At 41.5% G+C, this 21946-nt stretch overlaps 1 protein-coding gene across 1 annotated transcript in view; it reads left to right on the top strand.

Annotated features, from left to right (window-relative positions):
* LOC130123734 (polyamine-transporting ATPase 13A3-like) overlaps positions 1-21648 on the top strand; it is a 34733-nt gene extending 13085 nt beyond the window's left edge. The window contains 19 exon segments of the mRNA XM_056293015.1: positions 6298-6448; positions 6779-6901; positions 7067-7084; positions 7218-7368; positions 7560-7680; positions 8365-8489; positions 8639-8805; positions 9413-9544; positions 10453-10532; positions 10698-10740; positions 12697-12806; positions 12950-13046; positions 15971-16043; positions 16589-16766; positions 17091-17272; positions 17620-17708; positions 18006-18086; positions 19278-19427; positions 19429-21648. Coding sequence (XP_056148990.1) covers positions 6298-6448; positions 6779-6901; positions 7067-7084; positions 7218-7368; positions 7560-7680; positions 8365-8489; positions 8639-8805; positions 9413-9544; positions 10453-10532; positions 10698-10740; positions 12697-12806; positions 12950-13046; positions 15971-16043; positions 16589-16766; positions 17091-17272; positions 17620-17708; positions 18006-18086; positions 19278-19427; positions 19429-19560 — 2203 coding nt within the window. The 3' untranslated portion in view covers positions 19561-21648.
* The last annotated feature ends 298 nt before the right edge of the window (positions 21649-21946 follow it).

The raw sequence follows: 21946 nt of genomic DNA, 5'->3' as shown, positions 1-21946 counted from the left end.
GTCAATGCAGTTGCCCACTGGGGACCGGGGTTCACGCCCCAGTCTCGTCAGATCTGACTATGGCCGGACTCGATGAAGCAGCAATAACTGGCAACACTGTCTTCGGGAGGGGGGCGGAGTCGGCTTGTGTTCGTCACATGAATGCGTCTCTGTGTGTGTCGGAAAAAGCAGTGGTTCGGCCTGGATTCGCCTTGTCATGAAAGTGGGGAGGCGTCTCTTTCAACACTGCCGGCCGAAGAGATGCAGTTGGCGAACGCATGCAGTACGAGGGTGGGTGTTTGAACTAAAATAGGGATTGATTGGTCACTAAATTGGGAGAAAAAGGGAAAAATCAGAAATAAAACTTTGAAAAAAAAGAAGACTTTTCATACCCAAACCACGTCCATACGATAGAAGTAGCCCCTCTTTTGAGCATCTGGGTGGCGTAGCGGTCTATTTCATTGCCTACCAACACGGGAATCACCGGTTCGAATCCCCGCGTTACCTCCGGCTTGGTCGGGCGTCCCTACAGACACAATTGGCCGTGTCTGTGGGTGGGAAGCCGGATGTGGGTATGTGTCCTGATTGCTGCGCTAGCGCCTTCTCTGGTCGGTTGGGGCGCCTGTTCAGGGGGGAGGGGGAACTGGGGAGAATAGCGTGATCCTCCTGCATGCTATGTCCCCCTGGTGAAACGCCTCACTGTCAGGTGAAAAGAAGCGGTTGGCGACTCCACATTTATTGGAGGAGGCATGTGATAGTCTGCAGCCCTCCCCGGATCGGCAGAGAGGGTGGAGCAGGGACTTGGACAGCTTGGAAGAGTTGGGTAATTGGCCAAATACAGTTCGGAGAAAAAGGGGTTAAAAGTAAAAATTAAATAAAGAAGTAGCCCCTCTTTTAGATACAAGCTCCTGATTTTGTCCTGGCTGGTCGGAGTCCTTCTGTTCAGAATTACCCCATTCTGTGTTAACTTTCACTGTCCTCCATGTTTGTTTGTATTGCCTTCATGCAAATCTCCTGCCTGTGTCCGTGCTGTGCAAAGAGAGGAAAGGGTCATCTAAATGATGAAAAATATTGCCATAAAGAGTGTGATTTGCAACACAATGAAGTAAACGATAGAGCTTAATATGAAACGATAGACGTTTTCTATCGTCACACGATATATTTATATATATATATATATACTATATATTGTCATATGGCACAGCCCAAGCATCCGATGTAAAATTTTGCCAAATCAGTATGAAGATTGACAAGACCATGCCAGATCAGTCGAGGCCCGGGTTGACAGCGGCCGCTGTTGGTGCTGTGCCCTCACATGGTACCGATGGAGACTATAAAATCCACTGTGGTGACCCCTGAAAAACAGGGAACAAGCCGAAAGAAGAAGGTTGGAAAGTGTTGCAGCATTCCCATCCCTATAAGATCTGCCCCCTCCATTGGCTCTTTTAAGTCTCTTCTCTAAACTAACTTTTATTCTCTAGTGTTTGAATCCTCCTGATGTGGCTGATTTCTGGCTTGTGCCCATGTCAATGTGTTGTTTATTTGTGCCTACAAGCTATGTGCCTTGTTGTCTATGTCAGTGGTTCTTGTATTTTTGTTTTAGCTACCTGCTCTGGTCTGTACGGTACGAAGGTCAATGTGGGTTGTTTTTAAATGTGCTCTACAAATAAGTTTTTAAAAAAAATGTATTTCTAGTTCTTCCCCTTATCCCACCCGATTAACCCAATGGCATATGGCTGGAACTCTTGTCGAATAACTCCCCTGGCTCACATTTCCACAGGAAGGAGATAGTCGTAACACCAGTTTCCTTCAAACTCGTGTCGGCTGCTCTCGCCATTTTACACGCTGAAGCCTCACATGGATTGCATTACCTTCAGGCCGCGAAGGAGGTGTAGGGAGAATGCTTTCGGTTTCTTGGCTGCAGGCGCCCGGATGGGCCAGAGGGGTCGCTGGAGAACAACGAGTCCCCGAACACTACACCGATCTACACCCACTATCCCTTGAGTAAGGGTGGCCTAATGAATGCCTTACCCCATGGACGCTCTGGCCGTGACCGGTTACGGCGAGTCTGGGATACGAACCTCCCAGCCACATGAAATGCGGATTGCAAGAACGGCGGTTTATTCCGCTCGGCCATCAGAGTGTCTATAAATAAATTTTACTTGACTTAACTACTCATTAAATCTTTGATTAACAACGTCTCCCTCTTTAAAATGTGCCAATTGATTGGAAATGGGTTGCTATGGCAACAGACAGCTGTGGATTCCCTAGTAGATATTCCACAAAAAAAAAAAATTGACTGGTAAAGCTAGCCAAAGGAATTGAATCGAGTGCAACTTGACTTGGACTTGCAACTGGACTTGGTATATAGATTCAATTCCTTTGGATAACCATGACCTGGATGAATGAGAACATTCACAGACACTGGTAAAGCTGTTAGATAATTAACAATATACTGCTATTAGCTCACAACCCCACTTACGCCTTATCAGTCTCCAAGGACCGTTAATGTTACCTAGTAGATACCTGGAATTGCTCAATTCATTAGATTAGAGGAATTCAGTTAATGAATCATTTAATCAATAATTCTGCTATTGCAACAATATCACAGAAGCCAACAATACCAACCCTCACACGGGGCACCAGAAGATGTAGGTGCAACAGGGTTATCAAATCAGTGTCATGAAATCAGTGTCATAAAATCATTTTCATGACTCAGTCTCATGAAATTGTTAAATATTAATTTTGGTGTTCAGTAGTTATAATTGAACCATTCAGATTGATAGAATAATCAATGTTGCACCAACTGGAGTACTTTACATGGCAGAGGATGGATTCAGTGAGTACTGTCACAAAACAGGCAGGACAACGACTTACTTCAGTGAAATCAATTTATTAGAACAATCGATAAAAGAAAAGAAAATCGACTAATAATCAGTTACAATCAATAATTGAGCAGATATGTGATGATCAAGGCACAAAAGGTCATATGGGGTAGCGAGGCTGTGCAAATGTGTGTGTTTAAGGATATGTGTGGGCGTGTGTGTCTGCACTGAAAGGAGGCATGTACATGGGAGTGTGTGTGTGTGTGTGTGTGTGCGCGTGCACATGCACATGCACGCACGCATAGGTGCTGCCATGCACTGAAGAGAGGATGTGTGCAGAAACGAGGAGGTGTTTGTGAGGGAGGATGCATGCAGGCGAGATGGCGCCCAGTGATAGAGGAGTGTGATAAGATTAAGACGAAGAGGATGGGTTAGAGAGAGACAGAGAGAGAGAGAGAGAGAGTGCAGATGCTGCGCTCTACCTGAAATAATTTCACAAAGAAAAAGCAGCAAATGAACAAAAGTAGACAGTCTGTCTAGCAAACTCTGTGGATCAGTGTGCGCAACCGAATAGTGAATGAATTCAAACAATAGTACTTTTCTCAAGTAACAAGGGAAGATTCAAGCAAAAGAAAAATTTAAGAAAAAAAACAAAAAACTAACAGCCTATCTAAAACTTCCTACATGAATTACAGTGTGTATCTAGATCAGGGATGATTTCAACCAACAAAACTTGCCTTGTTGTCTGATGAACAGTGCGGGGCACAAGTTCAGGAAAACAGTTTCTTTTCCTTCACAACTTGTCAGCTGAAAGGTCTTCGATGCTTCGTCGGTCATTAGAGATTTATAATTCCGGTGACATTTAAGAAATGAAAAGAGATCCAGCAGCCTTCTGTTTCTGTGAAAACTGTGTGGCTTGCAGCAAAGTTAACCAGTAATCTCAGCTAGTTAGCGGATGAACAAGATTAGGTTAAAGCTGGGGCCAGCGATAATGTGAAGACATATATGTGGTCCTTTTCTTGTCCTTGTGTAGGAAAAGTGTATCTCTAGATGTGTGTGGTGTGTATAGTTACACAGCGAGAGAGCTAATTTCAATTCCACTGCTGTTTTAAGGGCAAATTGCATCACCGGATACAGTATTACTGTAACCAATACTATTACAGTGTAAGGTTGCTGGATGGAGATCACCTGTGAGGTTGAGCAGGAAGTTACAGGTATTGTAGTACACGGGCAGTGCTGGCCCCTACACTGATGGAGCCTAAAAAGCAGTTTCATGACCTTAACAGATAAGAATGCAAAAGAATTTCGTTTGTTGTTCATGCTGCTTAAAAATGGAATTGGGTCTATTGGTCCATGCCTGATCTTTATTATAAACATCTCCCTGCATTCTGGTTGTGTCCCAGTTTATTGTAAACATGCAGCTGTTCACCCTCTTCTGAAAAAAACTAACCTAATCCATCTCTTCCCAAAAACTATAGGCCTATATCTAAGCTGCCTTTTAGCTAAAAAAAAATAGAGAAAGTTGTTGCAAAAAAGCTCATTGCTGTCTTGACTGCACATAACAGTCTAGATAAATTCCATGTGGCTTCCATCAGAAGCATTCCACTGAAACAGCTTTTCTCAGAGTCTCCAATGACATAATGATGTCTTCTGATGTGGGTGAATGTTCTGTTTTGGTGCTGCTGGATCTTAGCGAATCTTTTAATACTGCAGATCACAGCATCCTGACTTCAAGGTTTAGGCAGTGGGTCAGTGTCTCTGGGAGCGCCCTGGACTGGTTCTCCCCTTATCTCTTGGATAGGAGCTTTTCTGTGATACTTGGTCACTATGTCTGAAACTGCTGCTCTTTCATGTAGTGTGCCTTAGGGTTCTATCTTGGGTCCTTTATTATTATTATTTTTAAGTTTCCTTTATTAATTATTTGCTTTGTATATGCAAGGTGGCACAATGGTTAGCGCGGTCGCCTCACAGTAAGAAGGTCCTGGGTTCAAGCCCCAGGGTAGTCCAACCTTGGTTGGTCATCCCAGGCCATCCTCTGTGTGGAGTTTGCATGTTCTCCCTGTGTCTGCGTTGGTTTCCTCCGGGGGCTGCAGTTTCCTCCCACAGTCCAAAGACATGTAAGTCAGGTGAATTGGCCGTACTAAATTGTCCCTAGGTGTGTGTGTGTGTGTGTGTGTGTGTGTGTGTGTGTGTGTGTGTGTGTGTGTGTGTGTGTGTGTGTGTGTCGGCCCTGTGATGGCCTTGCGGCCTGTCCAAGGTGTCTCCCTGCCTGCTGCCCAATGACTGTTGTGATAGGCTCCAGCATCCCCGTGACCCTGAGAGCAGGATAAGCGGTTAAGACAATGGATAATGGATGGATATATGCGTCCCTTAGGTCATATTATTAGTAAAATGTATCTCATCTCAGTAGTAAACTAATGATATTCAGCTGTATGTCTCTTTTTAGCCTGATAAGACTGACAAAATTCCGATTTGCACAATTGTCTCATTGTCATTAAAGACTGGATGGATAACTTTTTACAGCTAAACAGAAAAGACTTGAGGTCCTTATCATTGCTTCAGATAGTATAGCTTCCAAGGTTGCTCAGTGTATTGGATTCCTTTCTTCAGCTGTACAGTCTAATCTTAGAAATCTCAGTGTTATATTTGATCAGGCTATGTACTTCAACATATTAAATCGTTGACCCGTACATGTTTCTCCCATTTCAGAAACATTGCTTAACTCAGGTCTCTTGTATCACAACCTGAATCAGAGATGATTATTCTCACTTTTATATCATCCCGGCTAGACTACCGCAATTCCCTTTTCACCTGCCTCAGCAATCCATCCCTGGACCAGTATTCTTGCAGCAGTATTCGGGACTACAAATAGTCCCGAATACTGCTGCAAGGCTGTTGACAAGGTCCAGCAGGACGAATCACATCAAACCCATCTTATCTTCTTTACAGTGGCTTCCCATCAAGTTTGGGATTAATTTTAAGGTTCTTGTTTTCACATATAGAGCCCTGCATGATACGTAGCTGTACCTGTGAACATCTGTGACCTGCCCATAGTTACATCACCAGTAGGTCCCCTGAGCAGGGCTTACTGGTTGTCCCTCGCTCTCAACTGAAAACAAAAATGTGATTGTGCCTTTGAAGTTGTGGCTTCGACCCTTGAATGCTCTTCCTGTAGACATACAATCTGCGGTCTCTGTTGATGCCTGTAAAAATCAGCTGAAGACTCATTTATTCAAACTTGCCTTTGTCTTGCCTCATGCTGTCTGGTGTTTTGCAATTTTGTGTATTTTTAAGTCTTTTGTTGCTTATGTTTTATGTTTGTTTCTTTTTTGCTGTTTTTATGGTCTTGTTTTTAACCATTTTACTCTTGTGAAGCATTTCGTCACCTTGCCCTGTGAAAGGTGCTATACTCAATCATCTTTACTTGTTTCCCATTATTTCATGGCTATATGTCATTAGAATGACTGTGTCACATCCTCCCTCTCCAACACAGCTTTTGTCCCCCAGAGGTTGAGGCAGCTAAAGAAACTCTGGTTAACACTGCATTTGTAGCCTGCATGGCCACCTGCCACTCACTAACCAAGATAGAAGGAGAGCTCTCTGGAGATCCTCTAGACCTCAAGATGTTCAGTGCTACCAGATGGGTAAGCAACACTTGGTACCCAACATGCTCAGTCAAAGGACTGCATTCTTTCGCTTGCCTACCAACGTGCACATAAATTATGCTGAGCCAAACTTGCTGCCCTGTTAAAGCAAGAACTTGGCTAAGCTATGTACCGTCGGGTACCATGGATACACTTTACTGACTCTTAAGGACTGTTGGCATTTTAAAGGGGACAAGGAGAAACTAAGATTAAACATGGAGAAAGTTATTAAAGCAGACACCCGTCATACCTAGTATGATTTGGCATACATTATACACTTGGCTTTAAATTAGGGCTGAATCATTAGGCACTGCTCTCCTATTTGTTGAGATCCTAGAGGAGCCCACGGAGGAGGAAACCGCACTCCATAATCCCATCATGCCCACAGTTGTCCGACCACCCAAGCTCATCCACTCTGAGGCCAACCAAAACATTGCACTCACCCAAAATATGGTAAGGTGCCATGTCTCCTTCTTTCTGATCATGTCTTGCTGTTTTTGTGATGGCATGTTTATTGAGTCCAACATAGCTGTGTTACTCAGAGAGAAGATATACTGAAGATGTGTCCATGTCTGATGAAAAACTTCTGAATCGATTTTTTTTGGTCCTTTTTTGCAGGAGCTTTCTGAGCTGTCTGTAAGTTGTCTTTTGAAATAATACTCTGTATTCTGATTGTGATGGATAAAAATGAATGAATAATGTGAAGGTATTCTCAGTTTTTCTTATTATTGCATTTGACAATACACACTGTATGATGTTTTTTCCACAGCCATACGAGATTGGTGTGGTGCGTCAGTTCCCCTTCTCCTCGGCCCTGCAGAGGATGAGTGTGGTGGTTAGGAGGCTGGGGGAGAAACACATGGACGCCTACCTCAAGGGGGCACCAGAGGTTGTGGCCAGCCTCTGCAAAGAGGATACGGGTGAGGTTTTTGTTCTGTAAAGGTAAAGTTTTGATTGATAAATTCAAGTTTTGAATTGATATTTCACCTCTTCTTTTAGTTTTTCAAAATAAACCAGTGTTAGCCTTTTTCCCTAAATTTTGTTTTCTTCTGTCTGTCTCATTGTTTATGCCGAAAATGCCCATCTCTGTCTCTTTGATTCTTTTTTTTAGTCCCAGAGAGTTTCGCTGAGACTCTGGAGACCTACACTAAACAGGGCTTTAGGGTGATTGCTCTTGCACATCGACAGCTTGAGTCCAAACTCTCATGGCACAAAGTCCAGAGCCTTAATAGGTACACCTCCCACACTGGACAGTGTTGTCTACAGCCCATGGGGAAATTCAGCTTTCCTTAGACCAGTTCATTGGTAACAAATGCTAGGAATGACAATTAAGTTTTAATAATGGAATTTATGACATGGTGGAAAAAGTAAAATATTGTTTTTTTAATGTGACGTGTATTAAGTCCTAAATCAAGTCAAGTCAATTTATTTGTATAGCCCAATATCACAAATTACAAATTTGCCTCAAGGGGCTTTACAGCAACATAACATCCTGTCCTTAGATCCTCGCATCGGATAAGGAACAACTCCCTAAAAAAAAACCTTTAACACACATTTCCAAATCACATTTTAAGCTTTAAATCACATTTTTAGAGCTGTAGCCATGATCACATGTCTTCTGCTTGATGATCCCTATCATTGCTTGAGATGATTTCAACATTCACCAGACTACTTTTGATGAAGTATCAGTGGCGTATCACCACACCTGGGTTTAGGAATGCCCCCCTTTCTCCCACTTCACTCTTGGCATTTTTCAAATGTTGACAAACTGAGACCTTGTAATATGTTAAACATTTTATATTCTTCAGCTTTACCCTCAAGCTAGTTCTATAAAGTGATTTTTTTTTAAACATGAATTTTGTGAAACATGATGTCCTGAGTTGATTGTAATGAAATGTATTGCATATTCCTCCTAGGGATCTGATAGAAGCCAGCATGAGCTTCCTTGGTCTAATCATCATGCAGAACAAGCTGAAAGAAGAGACTGCTGGTGTTTTACAGGATTTACGACAAGCAAACATCCGCACTCTGATGGTTACAGGTAACTTTGATCTAGCTAACTATTTTTATTTGTTTAGTGTGTGTGTAGACATCCTGTTTTTATTTTGTGTGACCATATTATTGCTACTCACATGGAGACATAGGCGGCTTTCTTTCTCCTGCTCTTATCGCATCTTTGTCTTCTATCAGGTGACAATATGTTGACAGCTATATCAGTGGCGAGAGACTGTGAGATGATACGTCCACATGAGCAGGTTATCATAGTCGATGCCATACCTCCCAAAGACAGCCAGCCTGCCAGCATCACTTGGCAATACAGCGAGAACACAGCTCAGAACACCAACAATGAAACTCAGGTATGGGAAAAGGTGAAGAGCTGAAGGACAGTCACTTATTAACACTGACAAATGAATGAATTTATGGTGCACTGATGGGTAACCTTAAATTACAGCCAAATTCAAAAATGTAGAAACTTTTAATTTTGTTAAGGTTACCCTACTAATACTCCAAAACCACACTGTATGTTCATTCATATATATTTATAAAACAGTACATAAAACTATTAATAACAGAATTATGTGCCAGTCAGTTAGTAAATGGAAATATGTATGCAAAGAGTGAAAGGGAGCTTACTTGTGTCCATCTAATTCTCATGGCCCCTTTTATCCTTCCATAACTCATGAACTTCAGCTGTTTTACTGTTCTTTTGTCTTGGCTCCTTTCGTGCACACGTGCTGTTTTTTAAAAGCAATTTTTTTTTCAAATGTTACTTTCATTAGGTACATTAGGTAAGAAAGTAGGAAAGGTACAGAGAAAGAGGGTAGAGAGAGGAAGATATGCAACAAAGGATGCATTGCAATCAGAGCCCTGAGCCATGAGTGCACTCCACTTCTGCAGTTTTCTGGAGTATTTTTGTCACATTTGGTCCATTGTGTCTCCATTCATTACTTCGCTGTCCTTCAGGCAGTGGCGATCAAGTTAGAGGAAGCAGTCTATGATGAGCTGCCAGCTCACCAGGACCAGAGCTACCACTTTGCTATGAGCGGCAAGGCCTTCGCTGTCATCATCGAACATTTTCCCCAACTGGTTCCAAAGGTAAGGGTTTGCTTTGTGTGCATTATGCTTTGGTTTTTTTTTATGATTCTTCTTTTTTTTCCTCCATGAAAACATTGAGAGTAACATCGCGTGGCTGTTGTACTTAAGCTGGTCTATTTTCTTTCATACTACATTGTCAATCAGAATTTGTAGTATGTGGTCCGGTGGTTGTTTACAGTGTTTAATCTTAGTAGAAGTTGATCTTTTATGTGCCATCAACCAGTGTAGCTGGAAATTAATATGTCGGTGGGACTAGAAATTATTGGATTGGCCTATAGGCTATAGCCAATCACATGCATGCTGTGGAAAGCTTACTGACCGAATAGTTTTATTACAGCAAGTGAACCATGAAAATGGCTAATATCATGCAGTGGGCAACATGACGTAGCATCATTAACAAACATATTATAACAAACTAGATGTTTTTATACTATTGCACAGCAGCCAGCAAACAGGTGCATTGATTGCCTACTAAATGCACGGTGGTGTGAATTGGAAGGAAACTTTTCCCTCCTTGCTTTAGATCAGAGAAATTTGGATGAACAGTAAAATCAAGCTCTTTCATTGAGTGGGCCTGGCTGCTAAGTGAGGAGGACAAGGTCAATTCAGGCCCATCCATGTCTACATCTGGATTGCCGTCAGCAGCATAACTTGTTAAAATATCACAGTGGTTATTGAAAGTGGTGGGAAAGTTTTATTTTTTCATATTTACACAAATATATTCCACTGTGTAACACAGTGCATACAGTGAAATTATATTTGACATGTTTGTATCTGCCTAAAAAGTTCAGATGTAATTCATTATTACAGATAAATAAGAGGACTTTTGTAAGATGTTCCATACATCCAAGAGTGTAGTTGTTAGATGTTGTTGTAATTCTCTCTCTCTCCACTTGGGGGTGTTATAGCTGGCGTTGAGAGCCACTGTATTTGCCCGCATGGCTCCAGACCAGAAGACTCAGTTGGTGGAAGTCTTGCAGAGTGTTGAGTGAGTCTGTTGAGTTAATAACTTAATTGATGGCTTCACAATAAACCAGTTAATGAATGCAGATTCAGTTCAGCACTGTGGAGTTAATACGAATTTCAGATCACATAAAAGGTTGACTCATTTGTGTCAAATGTACAATATTCACCAATTTTCTATACTTTTTAGCTACATTGTTGGAATGTGTGGTGATGGTGCTAATGACTGTGGAGTAAGTATCATCAAAAAGCATTCTTTAAGTTTCCTGTTCTAGTTAGTGATGAGAAGTGCTGAAAATTTTATGATCCCTACAGGTTAGGTCAGAATCAGAATACTTTATTCATCCCCAAGGGGAAATTGGGTTCTATTACAGACCCTCACGCTCTAGTAACTAAAAACTAACAAGATACAAGATAAGAAAATAGAAACAAGAAAAACAGAAACAAATAGAAATAAAAGCTAAAATAAGAAATAGAAATAAGAACAAAATATATCAACAAGCATGGTGCACATAACACCCTATCTGTACTGCACTATGGCAGCACAAACAAAACCCGACAGGGCCAGTCCAATGGCCATAAACTCCCGAGTGTCTGACAGTCTGAGGGAGGAGTTGTAAAGTTTGATGGCCACAGACAGGAATGACCTCCTGTGGCGTTCTGTGGTGCTTTTCGGCAGAATGAGTCTATTACTAAAACTACTCCTGTGCCCAGCCAGCACGTCATGGAGTGGGTGGGAGACATTGTCCATGATGGCACATAATTTCAACAGCGTCCTCCTCTCAGAAACTGCCGCCAGAGAATCCAGTTCCACCCCCACAACGTCACCGGCCTTGCGGATCAGTTTATTGAGCCTGTTTGCATCTGCTACCCTCATCCTGCTACCCCAACACACAACAGCAAACAGGAGAGCACTGGTCACCACAGACTCATACCACATCTTAAGCATTGTCTGGCAGATGTTGAAGGACCTAAGCTTCCTCAAAAAGTAGAGACGGCTCTGTCCCTTCTTGTAGAGGGCATCGGTGTTCTTAGCCTAGTCCAGTTTATTGTCTATATACACCCCCAAGTACTTGTAGTATTCCACAGTGTCCACACAGACCCCCCTGGATGGAGACGGGGGTTACTGGTGTCATTTCCCTCCTCAGATCAACAACCAGCTCCTTTGTCTTAGTCATGCTGAGCTGCAATAGTTAGTGTAGGAGAGCTGCAGACCAAGACAGAAATATATGCAAAAAGCAGAAATTAGGATATTAAATGCAATAGAAAATAAAGGTTAAGAGGAGAAGCAACATTTTCAGTTTGCTACAACACATTTTTCCCCAATGAGGATGACTGAAGTTAACCAGTATACACATACACAGTCCAGTTTAAGAAAATAATTACCCAGCATGTAAATGCAGATGTGTAAAAATTCTTCATTAATTATTCAGATTCCTGTATCAGAGATAGGAGTCGCACGTGAATACAATGCAACAATATAAAAATAAGCTTCATTAATAGATTGAAGATATAAGCAGAACTTTGTCATTCCAGAGTAAAGTTTCTTTATTCCAACAAAGCCATGTTTTTCAGATTTTAAAGTTGCAGTTTTCTCCACCTAGTATTGTAAGAAAAAAGTGCTGCTAAAACAGTCCCTGGTGGCGCAGGCTTATTATTATTATATTAATTATAATAGTAATTAATGGAGGCTGGTCTAGGGGGCTGCCACTCTGCACTGTTGATATTTTAGCTCAGGAAACCTAGATCTAGATGCTTGTGCTTACAGAATACCACAGCTAAAAAAAGTTTTAGCTTTTTGAGAATATTTTGTGTTCTCCAGCTATTCCCTCTGTGGGGAGCAATGTAAAACTTGTGATCAAAATAACCACACTGTATGTTTTCTTAGTGTGCAAACTAGTAGTGAGTGCTGTAAAGATAGAATTAAACTTATCCTAATTTAGCTGAGGACTCCCTTGAATCCCATTTAATGAATTTTGGGTTTTCCTGATCCTATTTTGGAAACGATTCTCTTAGCAGGTGATGCTTATAACTCTACATGAAAATAGTCATTCTTTAAAGTTTAAAACCCTTATGTGAATTCTGTTAGTGATTCTGTTACTGCAAAGCAGTTTAAAGTAATGATATCTCATTCTCGTTTCTCTCTCTGTCTCTCTCTTTCGTCATTTTTTCCCCCAATTGTCTCTCAGGCTCTGAAGAGAGCTCACAGTGGGATTTCTCTGTCTGAGATCGAGGCTTCTGTTGCTTCACCCTTCACTTCCTCAACCTCAAACATCTCCTGTGTCCCGAACCTTATCAGGTAACTATAAAATACACTTTATAGATAGGAGGATAGACTACAAGGACACGCAACATTGAATGCTTTGCAATACTTATCTTTTCTTAATTTGCATGAGTAAAATGACTTTCTAGTCTGAATAAAAACTTGTTTTTGGTTCACAGGGAGGGTCGAGCTGCTCTCATGACCTCCTTCTGTGTTTTCAAGTTTATGGCTCTCTACAGCGTCATCCAGTACCTCAGCGTCACCCTGCTATACTCTGTGAGTGCAGCTAGGCTCCATCTGAACCATAGTGCTCCCATCTCACACCACATTAAGCTCCAGTTCCTAGTTACACAATTGCTTAAGCAAGGAGATATTTATGTTAAATATATTCATCTGAATGTAGCTATATAAAAGGGTGTGAACACATCAACGGATCTATGGCAACTGCATACACGAGTGTGATCTTATGACATGTATGGCAGTTGCAATGAACAAGTTAGTGTGTTAAGCATACCTGTGTTACCAAAGGTCGAGTTCTCCTTCACAAGTTCCCTTGATGGAGTTAGACTGTGTAGCCAGTCTAACCAGTGCATGCTAGCCAGTAGTCTTTGCTGAGGAACTTGATTAGGAGACACAGGTATGTAATTGCTTGGTTGGAACAAAAACCTTAACCGAAACTGGCCCTTTCTGGATAAGCTTGCCCACCCCTGCTCTATGGTCTCCGCATAGGCTGCAGAGAATTAACCCATTAATGACTAATGACTATATTTAGTATGTTAAGGAAAAGCCCCACAGAATTTTTCTTTCTGTTAGAGATGGAAACACAAAATTTGCTGTGGAAACTCCCAAGAGATGTGGCTACACATGACACATCAAATTTTTGATTTCACAAATTTATCATGCCTTAATTGGTAGACAGAATTGATTTTCTTTTAAAAACACACACAAAAAAACAAGTTTAGCATTCATTTGACATGCTAAATATCAGATTTACACTGGCTCAAAGCACATATTATTGAAATTGAAGTTGTATTTAATCCAATGGTACCAAGCATTTGATATAACTCTTTGTAGTTTTTGAGATACAGCCATTTCTGTATCATTCTGTATTTAGTCGTTAGTCACGTGGGGTTACTCATTTTATCATTTTTCACAAAAAACACTAGTGGAAATACAGGTTCCTATGATCACATGTTCAAAAAAAATGTATGCACTTAATGACCAGAAAGACTCGAGTAAGAATTAATTATAAAAAATATTTTCCAATGTGCCTTTAGGGCGAAATAATGAGAAATGTAGCTCCATGAACTTGAGAATCCTTGCGTTTCTATGGGGTTTTTGGGTATGGCTGTATTCTTATAAACTAATGACCTCTGTTCTTTTTTGAGGTGTCCCAACCCCTAACACACACACACACACACAGAATAAAGTCCAAAGCCAGATGCTTGTTTACAAACATCATTTTATTTTATTTTGTACCACTGGGAAGTTGCACTTAATTTCATTGTACAGCTGTGCAATGACAAATAAAGGCATTCATTCATTCATCTTCAGTCTTTGAAATGCCGGTGTATTTTTATTCACATATATCTGGTTTGTTGCAGTTGCCAAAGAGAGGGCCACGTCTAGGTGGTAACTCTATATTTGCGAAACTCTCACACATGCACATTTGATTCAGCACAGTAGCGCTTGTCAAAGAAAGTGGGTCAGCACAAAGGGTGAAGGTGAGTGGTTAAGGTTAGCGTTAAGGGTTGGAATGGGGTGTAGGGCAATGCACACAATTAAGAAACAACGCGGTACACAATGACAAACCACAAGTAGAATGAAGAAACAATGCATAAAAAAATTCCAAGAGTTTTGAAAATTTCGCAAAACTAGAGTTACCATCTAGACATGACCGCAACAGGGGCTTCCACCCCCTGTAAAGAGCTGTCACCAAGCAAGGAACTGTTGAGCTCTGTTATCGATGATAAATTAACTAGCTATACAATTACAAGTTAAATGTTCTTCATAATTACAATTTACGTGAATTGCTGTTTGTGAAATACTGTTTGAATTACTGAATTGTGAAATATTTTATGCATTACATTTTAAATACATTGCTTTTGAATTTTATTAAAGTCAGATATTTTGAAATGCAGTTAAATATAAGCTACCTTTTGTACATATCTAAATGTGTCAAAGAGCTGCACAATGTCAATACTAGACCAAGAAAAAAGCAAGAGATTATAATTTTTCTTTTTAAATCTATATTGTAAGAGTCTAGACTATGTGTGTATCAAATATTATGAAGATCTAAAATTTTTAACCTATTCTAGAGGTGTTTTCGTGGAAAATAAAAAAAAAAAAACGGCAACCCCTTGTGACTAATGACTAAAGAAAGGATGTTAAGAAAAACTTGCACTGTAGCCTCATACTTTCACCAATTTGAAAAATTTCAATGGATTTCCGTATAGCTCAGCTAGTACTATGAGTGCTGTAAAGGAAATGATAAAATTGCACTGTGGATATTAATGGGTTAATGGACGTGATAGACTTGAGAGACAAGTGAGGGGATGAATAGATTTAAAAAAAAAACCCAATGGCGTTGCCCGTCCATTAGCTCCATAACAAAGGATTGTTCTACAAACATTTTCTTTTTTTTTTTTCTCCCTTTTCGCCCCAATATTATCCGGCCAATTACCCCACTCTTCCGAATTGTCCCGGTCACTGCTTCACCCCCTCTTCTGATCCGGGTAGGGCTGCAGACTACCACATGCCTCCTCTGATACATCTGGAGTTGCCAGCCGCTTCTTTTCACCTGACAGTGAGGAGTTTCACCAGGGGGACCTAGCGCGTGGAGAATCACGCTATTTCCCCAGTTCCCCCTCCCCCCCGAACAGGCATCCCAACTGACCAGAGGAGGCGCTAGTGCAGTGACCAGGACACGTACCCACATCCGGCTTCCCACCCGCAGACACAGCCAATTGTGTCTTCTACAAACATTTTCAATGACAGTGAAGAGTTTAATTGTAAATTTCACTGATGTGTAGTATAACTAACTGATAGAATAACTTACTGGCTGGTAGACATAAAGTGAAGTGGCCTCCTCTTTAATCTGTGTTAGAAATTTAGAGAGGGATGCTATGTGATTATATGCCCTACCTCTGTATCAATGTAAATGCATTGCACTCTTTTCTTACTCTTTGTTGCCCCAATAGATCCTCAGCAATTTGGGAGTCTTCCAGTTCCTCTTCATTGACATTGTCATCATTCTCATAATCGCCTTCACAAGTGAGTAGAACAGACTGACGCTCCTTTCATGGTGTCATTTGTGTAAAGTTTTTGAGCTCAGGGGGTTCAAAAGATCTGGTCCTTCCATCTTTCTTATGGACATTTAAGGACACTTTAATGGACACTAAGTCATTTGGGCAGCATGGTGGTGCAGTGTTTAGCGCTGTCGCCTCAGCAAGAAGGTCCTGGGTTCGAACCCCGTGCTTGTCCAACCTTGGGGGTCATCCCAGGTTGTCCTTTGTGTGGAGTTTGCATGTTCTCCCCGTGTCTGCGGTGGGTTTTCTCCGGGTGCTGTGGTTTCCCCCACCATCAAAAAAAAGACATACATGTTAGGGTTAGTACTCCTGTCTGTGCCCTTGACTGAGGCATGGCAAGACGAGCTGGAGTTGGTCCTCGGATGCTGCACAGCGGCAGCCCACTGCTCCTAGCTACACAGCTAGGATGGGTTAAATTCAGAGTGTAATTTCCCTACAGGGATCAATAAGGAATCTCAAAATTTAAAAATAAAATCTAAACGTAAAGTTTCACACTGTTTCTGTCTTAAGTGGGTCTCAACCCGGCGTGGAAGGAGCTGGTGTGGTGTCGTCCGCCATCCAGCCTGATCTCTGGCCCGCTGCTCTTCTCAGTTCTGACCCAGATCCTCACTTGCATGACATTTCAAGTACTGGCTTTCCTCTTGGTACAGCAGCAGAGCTGGTATGAGATATGGACACCACAATCGGAGTAAGTAACGATAATTTTAGCTAATGATTTAGTGGTTGTTATCATGATTTAGTTTTGATGATTTGATTTGTAATGGTTCAGCTCTTTGGAGGTCCCAGTGACAGGTAAAAAAAAAAAAGATTGCAGATTGTAGCAGTTAGGACTGAAGTAGAGTAATTTTTGCATTGGTGTGGGACTTGTGACAAACGATTTTAGTTTTCCCATTTCTAATACTTCGACTTGATATTTTAGCTTTATATTGCTAAGTATAAAGAAAACTAACTGAAATTTGTAGTAACTTTATGCTCAACCCCACCCTCATCACTCCAATCATCTCTCTAACAGTGCCTGCAATGTCTCCAGTGCCAGCCTCGCCTACAGCATCAATGTGACGTCCCCCCATGACCACAAAAACATCAGAAACTATGAAAACACCACACTCTTCTATGTCTCGGCTTTCCAGTACCTGATAGTGGCCATTGTCTTCTCCAAGGGAAAGCCCTTCAGACAACCAAGCTACAAAAACTGTAAGCCTCACCCTAAACCAGCGTTTCTCAAACCTCTCCTGGATGACCACTTGTCCTGCATGTTTTAGATCTCTCCCTGCTCCAAACACAGCTGATTTAAATGATCAGTTTTGTTATTAGGCAGCTTCGGGAGCTCATAACGAGTCATTTGAATCAGCTGTGTTGGAGCGGAGAGATCTGAAACATGCAGGACAAGTGGTCCTCCAGGAGAGGTTTGAGAAACGCTGCTCTAAACAACATGGATTCTCTACTTGCTGATTGTCTCAATAGTGTGTGAAATGTTTGTCAGCTTGAATACAACAGTAACACCGTGTTTCACTGAATTTCCTTATTTTTGTTTTCGCAAGGGCCATTCATGCTGTCCTGCATGGGTTTGTATACCTTCCTCTTCCTCATCATGCTGTATCCTATTCCTGCCATTGACAACTTTCTGGAGGTAAACTGACAAAATGATTAAATTTTCCCACAAAAGGAAGAGGCTGATATTAAACATGATATTGTATGATGAAATCCGCTAATTTAGAAAAAAAATTACACATAAAACTGCACAAAAAAACGTCCCCTACATGGAACTAATATGTTAAGGGTTTTGGTTGATCTACCAGAAAGAAGATGTTGGTTGTGATTGTGTGAGGGGTTGCATGATGAGATGTATGCCATGTCTGTTATGTTTTGGTCGTGAAGCTTTCTGCTGCAATCGTTCCTCATCCCCACTGCTTTACCTCCCCCTCAGATCGTCTGTGTTCCCCACAGCTGGCGCATTACACTGGCCATCATTGTCGTAGTGAATGCGACTGTATCTTTCATACTGGAGGTATGGCTTAGAGACATTTCACCAGACAAGTTCACCAGCGATTGCTCAGTCCTTGAGCCAATATTTCTAATCCTGCATGTCAGCACTGTGATTTTTCATAGTGATTCTTCAAACCGGATCTGATGATAAAACAATGAGTCACAGCATAATGAATCAAACACAACTGTTGATCGCTGGTTTTGAATTTGTTTCTCTGCTCGACCGGTAGTTCGTTAATGGGGCTGAAACCGAATCCTTATTCTCCACACTATGCATGATCAACTGCCATCTTGTCTCTCTTTTCCACTGAAATCTGCTGTAGACCTTGGTCCTTGACATCATCTTGTGGAGGCTAGTGTTCAGCCGAGACAAGCAAGGGGTCAGCCAAACCATGGTCTCCCCCTCCGCTTATATACCTCAGGTTGGGAAGTCTTCCACAGCAGACTGTTTTTGTCTGTTCATGCTATCTAGATTGATTTGTGCATGTTTCTTAACCTTAATTGTGTTGTTTTTCAAAGTATGCAGAATAGAGTTGCTAGCATCCTAGCCCACTATTTTTCTTTGTTGCATGCCTTGTTTTGTCTGTAAATGCTAAGTCTGTGTAAAAATAATTATTTTGGCTCTATCGTTTCCATCCTCTTTTCGTTTTGGTGAATAATGAATTTTAAAAAGAGCCACCCTCAGGTGTCTTCTATGATGAAACGAAATGCTCTGAAATGTGGCTCAGTCAACGGTCCGTTCTGTTATTTTACATTCAAGAGTATATCCGTTTACAGGACTTTTAAGTGTCAGTTTTCAATTTATGGTAAATCATAATCAATTTTATCAAATAGTTGTAGAAGGATTTTAGAAGAGTTGTATGTTTTTGTTTTTAAGTTTACTATTGCTGCACCTTTGCCACATAAAACGCTTTCTAATTTCTGAACAATATCCAAATCTTAAGTATTCAGTTTTCATCCAAAAAATAATGTTCATGAAATGAACAATGCAGTGAGAGTACATTTCAATTAGCACATCAATTTGACTTTGTCTTCAAACTCTAAACTAATTTTCTATACAAATGTCTTAAATTCCTGGAGAGGCTATCAATCTGAGTGGAAATAATGAACAGACATACTACCAGTCAGTACTGCTCACTAATAATTCACTTTTTTTCATGCCAGCGTGCTAACTCCCTGTCACTACCTAATTATTTCACTCCATGTGCTGCAGTTTGCCAACAACCGCAAGGGCTCAGCCTTCCTGTCTTGGCTATTCTGCCAAAAAAACAAAGGCCCTAGTGCACGCTACATGCATCTGGCCAAGGAGCTGCAGGAGGACCCCGACTGGCCCCCTGGACCCTCCACCGTCACCTATGCTGCCACAGCCCACACCCACCTCTCTGTCCCCATATGACATCAGTCCAGACAAGGCATCTATGGAGCTTCACAGGGCCACAGAATTGTACATTTTAACCCTGTGTAGGATTTGTTTTCTTGATGTCAAACAAAGCTGAGATCCCTGGCCAAATGCCTAAACAAGCTTTGGCCTTAAGTCAAGCCCCGGCTCTTGACTATACATTGACTTTTCTCCGACCCTGTGGAAGCCAACACCACACGGACCAAGGCAGGGCAAATGCACAAACTGCTCTTCATTGTGAACTACTTATAGTTTCCCACTCTTTAATGACAAATATCCATGCTAGGTTACCTGTGCATTTCACAGACAGCAAGGATTGGGTCATCAGCTCGGAAAGCACAAACTATGGCGGCACGGTGGCCCAGTGGTTAGCGCTGTCGCCTCACAGCAAGAAGGTCCTGGGTTCAAACCCCGGGGTTGTCCAATCTTTGGGGTCATCCCAGGTCGTCCTCTGTGTGGAGTTTGCATGTTCTCGCCGTTTCTACGGTGGTTTTTCTCTGGGTACTCTGGTTTCCCCCATCATCAAAAAAACATGCATGTTAGGGTTTCTACTCCCGTCTGTGCCCCTGGCTGAGGCAATGGGAAAAGGACTGGAGTTGGTCCCCGGGTGCTGCGCAAAGGTGGCAGCCCACTGCTCCTAGCTTCACAGATCCCCAAGGGGATTAATAAAGGAGATTTAATTAAAAATTATTCAACTACAGCCAACATTTGCATTAACAACTGGGTCTTACCAATGTTGTCATATGACACCACTGACACTCTACTCACTCACTAAACTTGTTATTTTTAAGTCATCATTGACTTCTCATGCAAATTGTTTATAAGAAACTTACTCTTTGCTTTTAGTAGACACATACTCTTAAGTGCCATAGATTGTATCCACCCCCCCCCCCAAATGGTGCAGTTGTACAAGAACAATATAGGTTGTTGCTATCTGAGCCAATACCAGTAGAATAAGTTATCGTGCTAGGGAACAGTTAAATATTTCAATGTGTTTTAGACAGTTTTACTGTGACCAGGGGACACACACATGAACACATCACATTCCGGGTAATATCTCTGTCTGAAATGTATTCAGGTACAGCTTTGCAAGCCAGTAAAGAACAATTTTAAGGGCCAGAAGACACAAGCAACTGATTGAATATCACTGAGAATAACGCATTCCTTGGGTGCCCCGGTTACTCACCTGGTAGAGCGCGGACCACATAAGGCTGAGTCCTTACTGCAGTGGCCTGGGGTTCGAATCCAGCCTGGGCCCTTTGCTGCATGTCATCCCCTCTCTCTCCCCTGCCTTTCCTGTCTCTCTGCTATCACTATCAAGTAAAGACAGACGATGCCAAAAAAAACCAACAAAACTTCTGCAATAACATGCTGCTGCAAACAAATAGGAGCCAAGGAAATTTTTTGTTCAGGTTCATATGACCTGAGTGAAGCTATTATCAATCAACATGAAAGCTTTGTATTTTTCTTTTAACGCAACTGGTACTGTTGTATTTCCAAGAGAGAGAAACCATTCCATTCTAATGCTGTATTCCTCTGTTAGAATTGACACAGCTTTCTAAGTGAAGTTCTTCCTGTGGAAGAGACATTTTTCTTGTGATCTTTATAATATTAACACTGGTGCCGAAATATACTAGTTTGTGTGTCGGTGTGTGGAAGTGTGTGTGCGTCTGAGCGAACGAGGGCGAACTAATGAGACATTTCACTTCGTGTATGTAATTATGGATGCATTATACAAAAGTTATGATCTCTCATCAAAATGTGTATTTCTCTATGAACTAAACACTTGGATTGATCCCTAAGCTAAATCACACCATTTAACATCATTAAGCGATCGCACATGACCTCCTGTATATTGCTGCTTTTTATTAAAGGGAGTCATCTTAAAACATTAAAAAAGATTCACAGATTCACCTTCTACTGTCCGTGATTTAGGGCAGTTGATTAAACGTCTGATTTTTATATCCAGTTTTTATAGTACCTTGTTTATACTGATTTATTTACATGTTCCTCCCTATGCATATGAAACTGAATAAATGTGAGCGCATGAAAACGTGTCTGTTGAATTCGAGTTAAACAGCCCAACACAAACGATGTTATAATCCCAAGGGAATACTTTGTGGGAACGACGCAGTCTTCTTCTTGTCTCATTTTACATCATGTAAGAAAGATAAATAAAACAAACAAAAACGACTTGTTTTGGGTATATGTCAACAAATATCCCCGTGTTTGCTCTGTAGACGTCCCATTACATTTCAGAATACGCCTGTATATTGAGCCACTCTTGCATGCTTCGTGGGGGGCTGACCCTGGTCACACTTTTTCAGCCTGGTCTTACTGATCAATTATAGGCTTTCCCAGCCTCCTCGCTGCCTGGCATATGGGCGCTTAAAGGCGCGAGAGTGGAGGAGAAAGAAGGGGTATCATTTCATGTGGAGATCAGGGCCTATAGGCAGTGAATGGGTGGATTTAGGGGAGGCTGT

This window comes from Lampris incognitus, chromosome 14, assembly GCF_029633865.1.
Source record: "Lampris incognitus isolate fLamInc1 chromosome 14, fLamInc1.hap2, whole genome shotgun sequence".
Lineage (NCBI taxonomy): Eukaryota > Metazoa > Chordata > Actinopteri > Lampriformes > Lampridae > Lampris > Lampris incognitus.
This window is presented reverse-complemented; position numbering and strand designations above follow the sequence as displayed.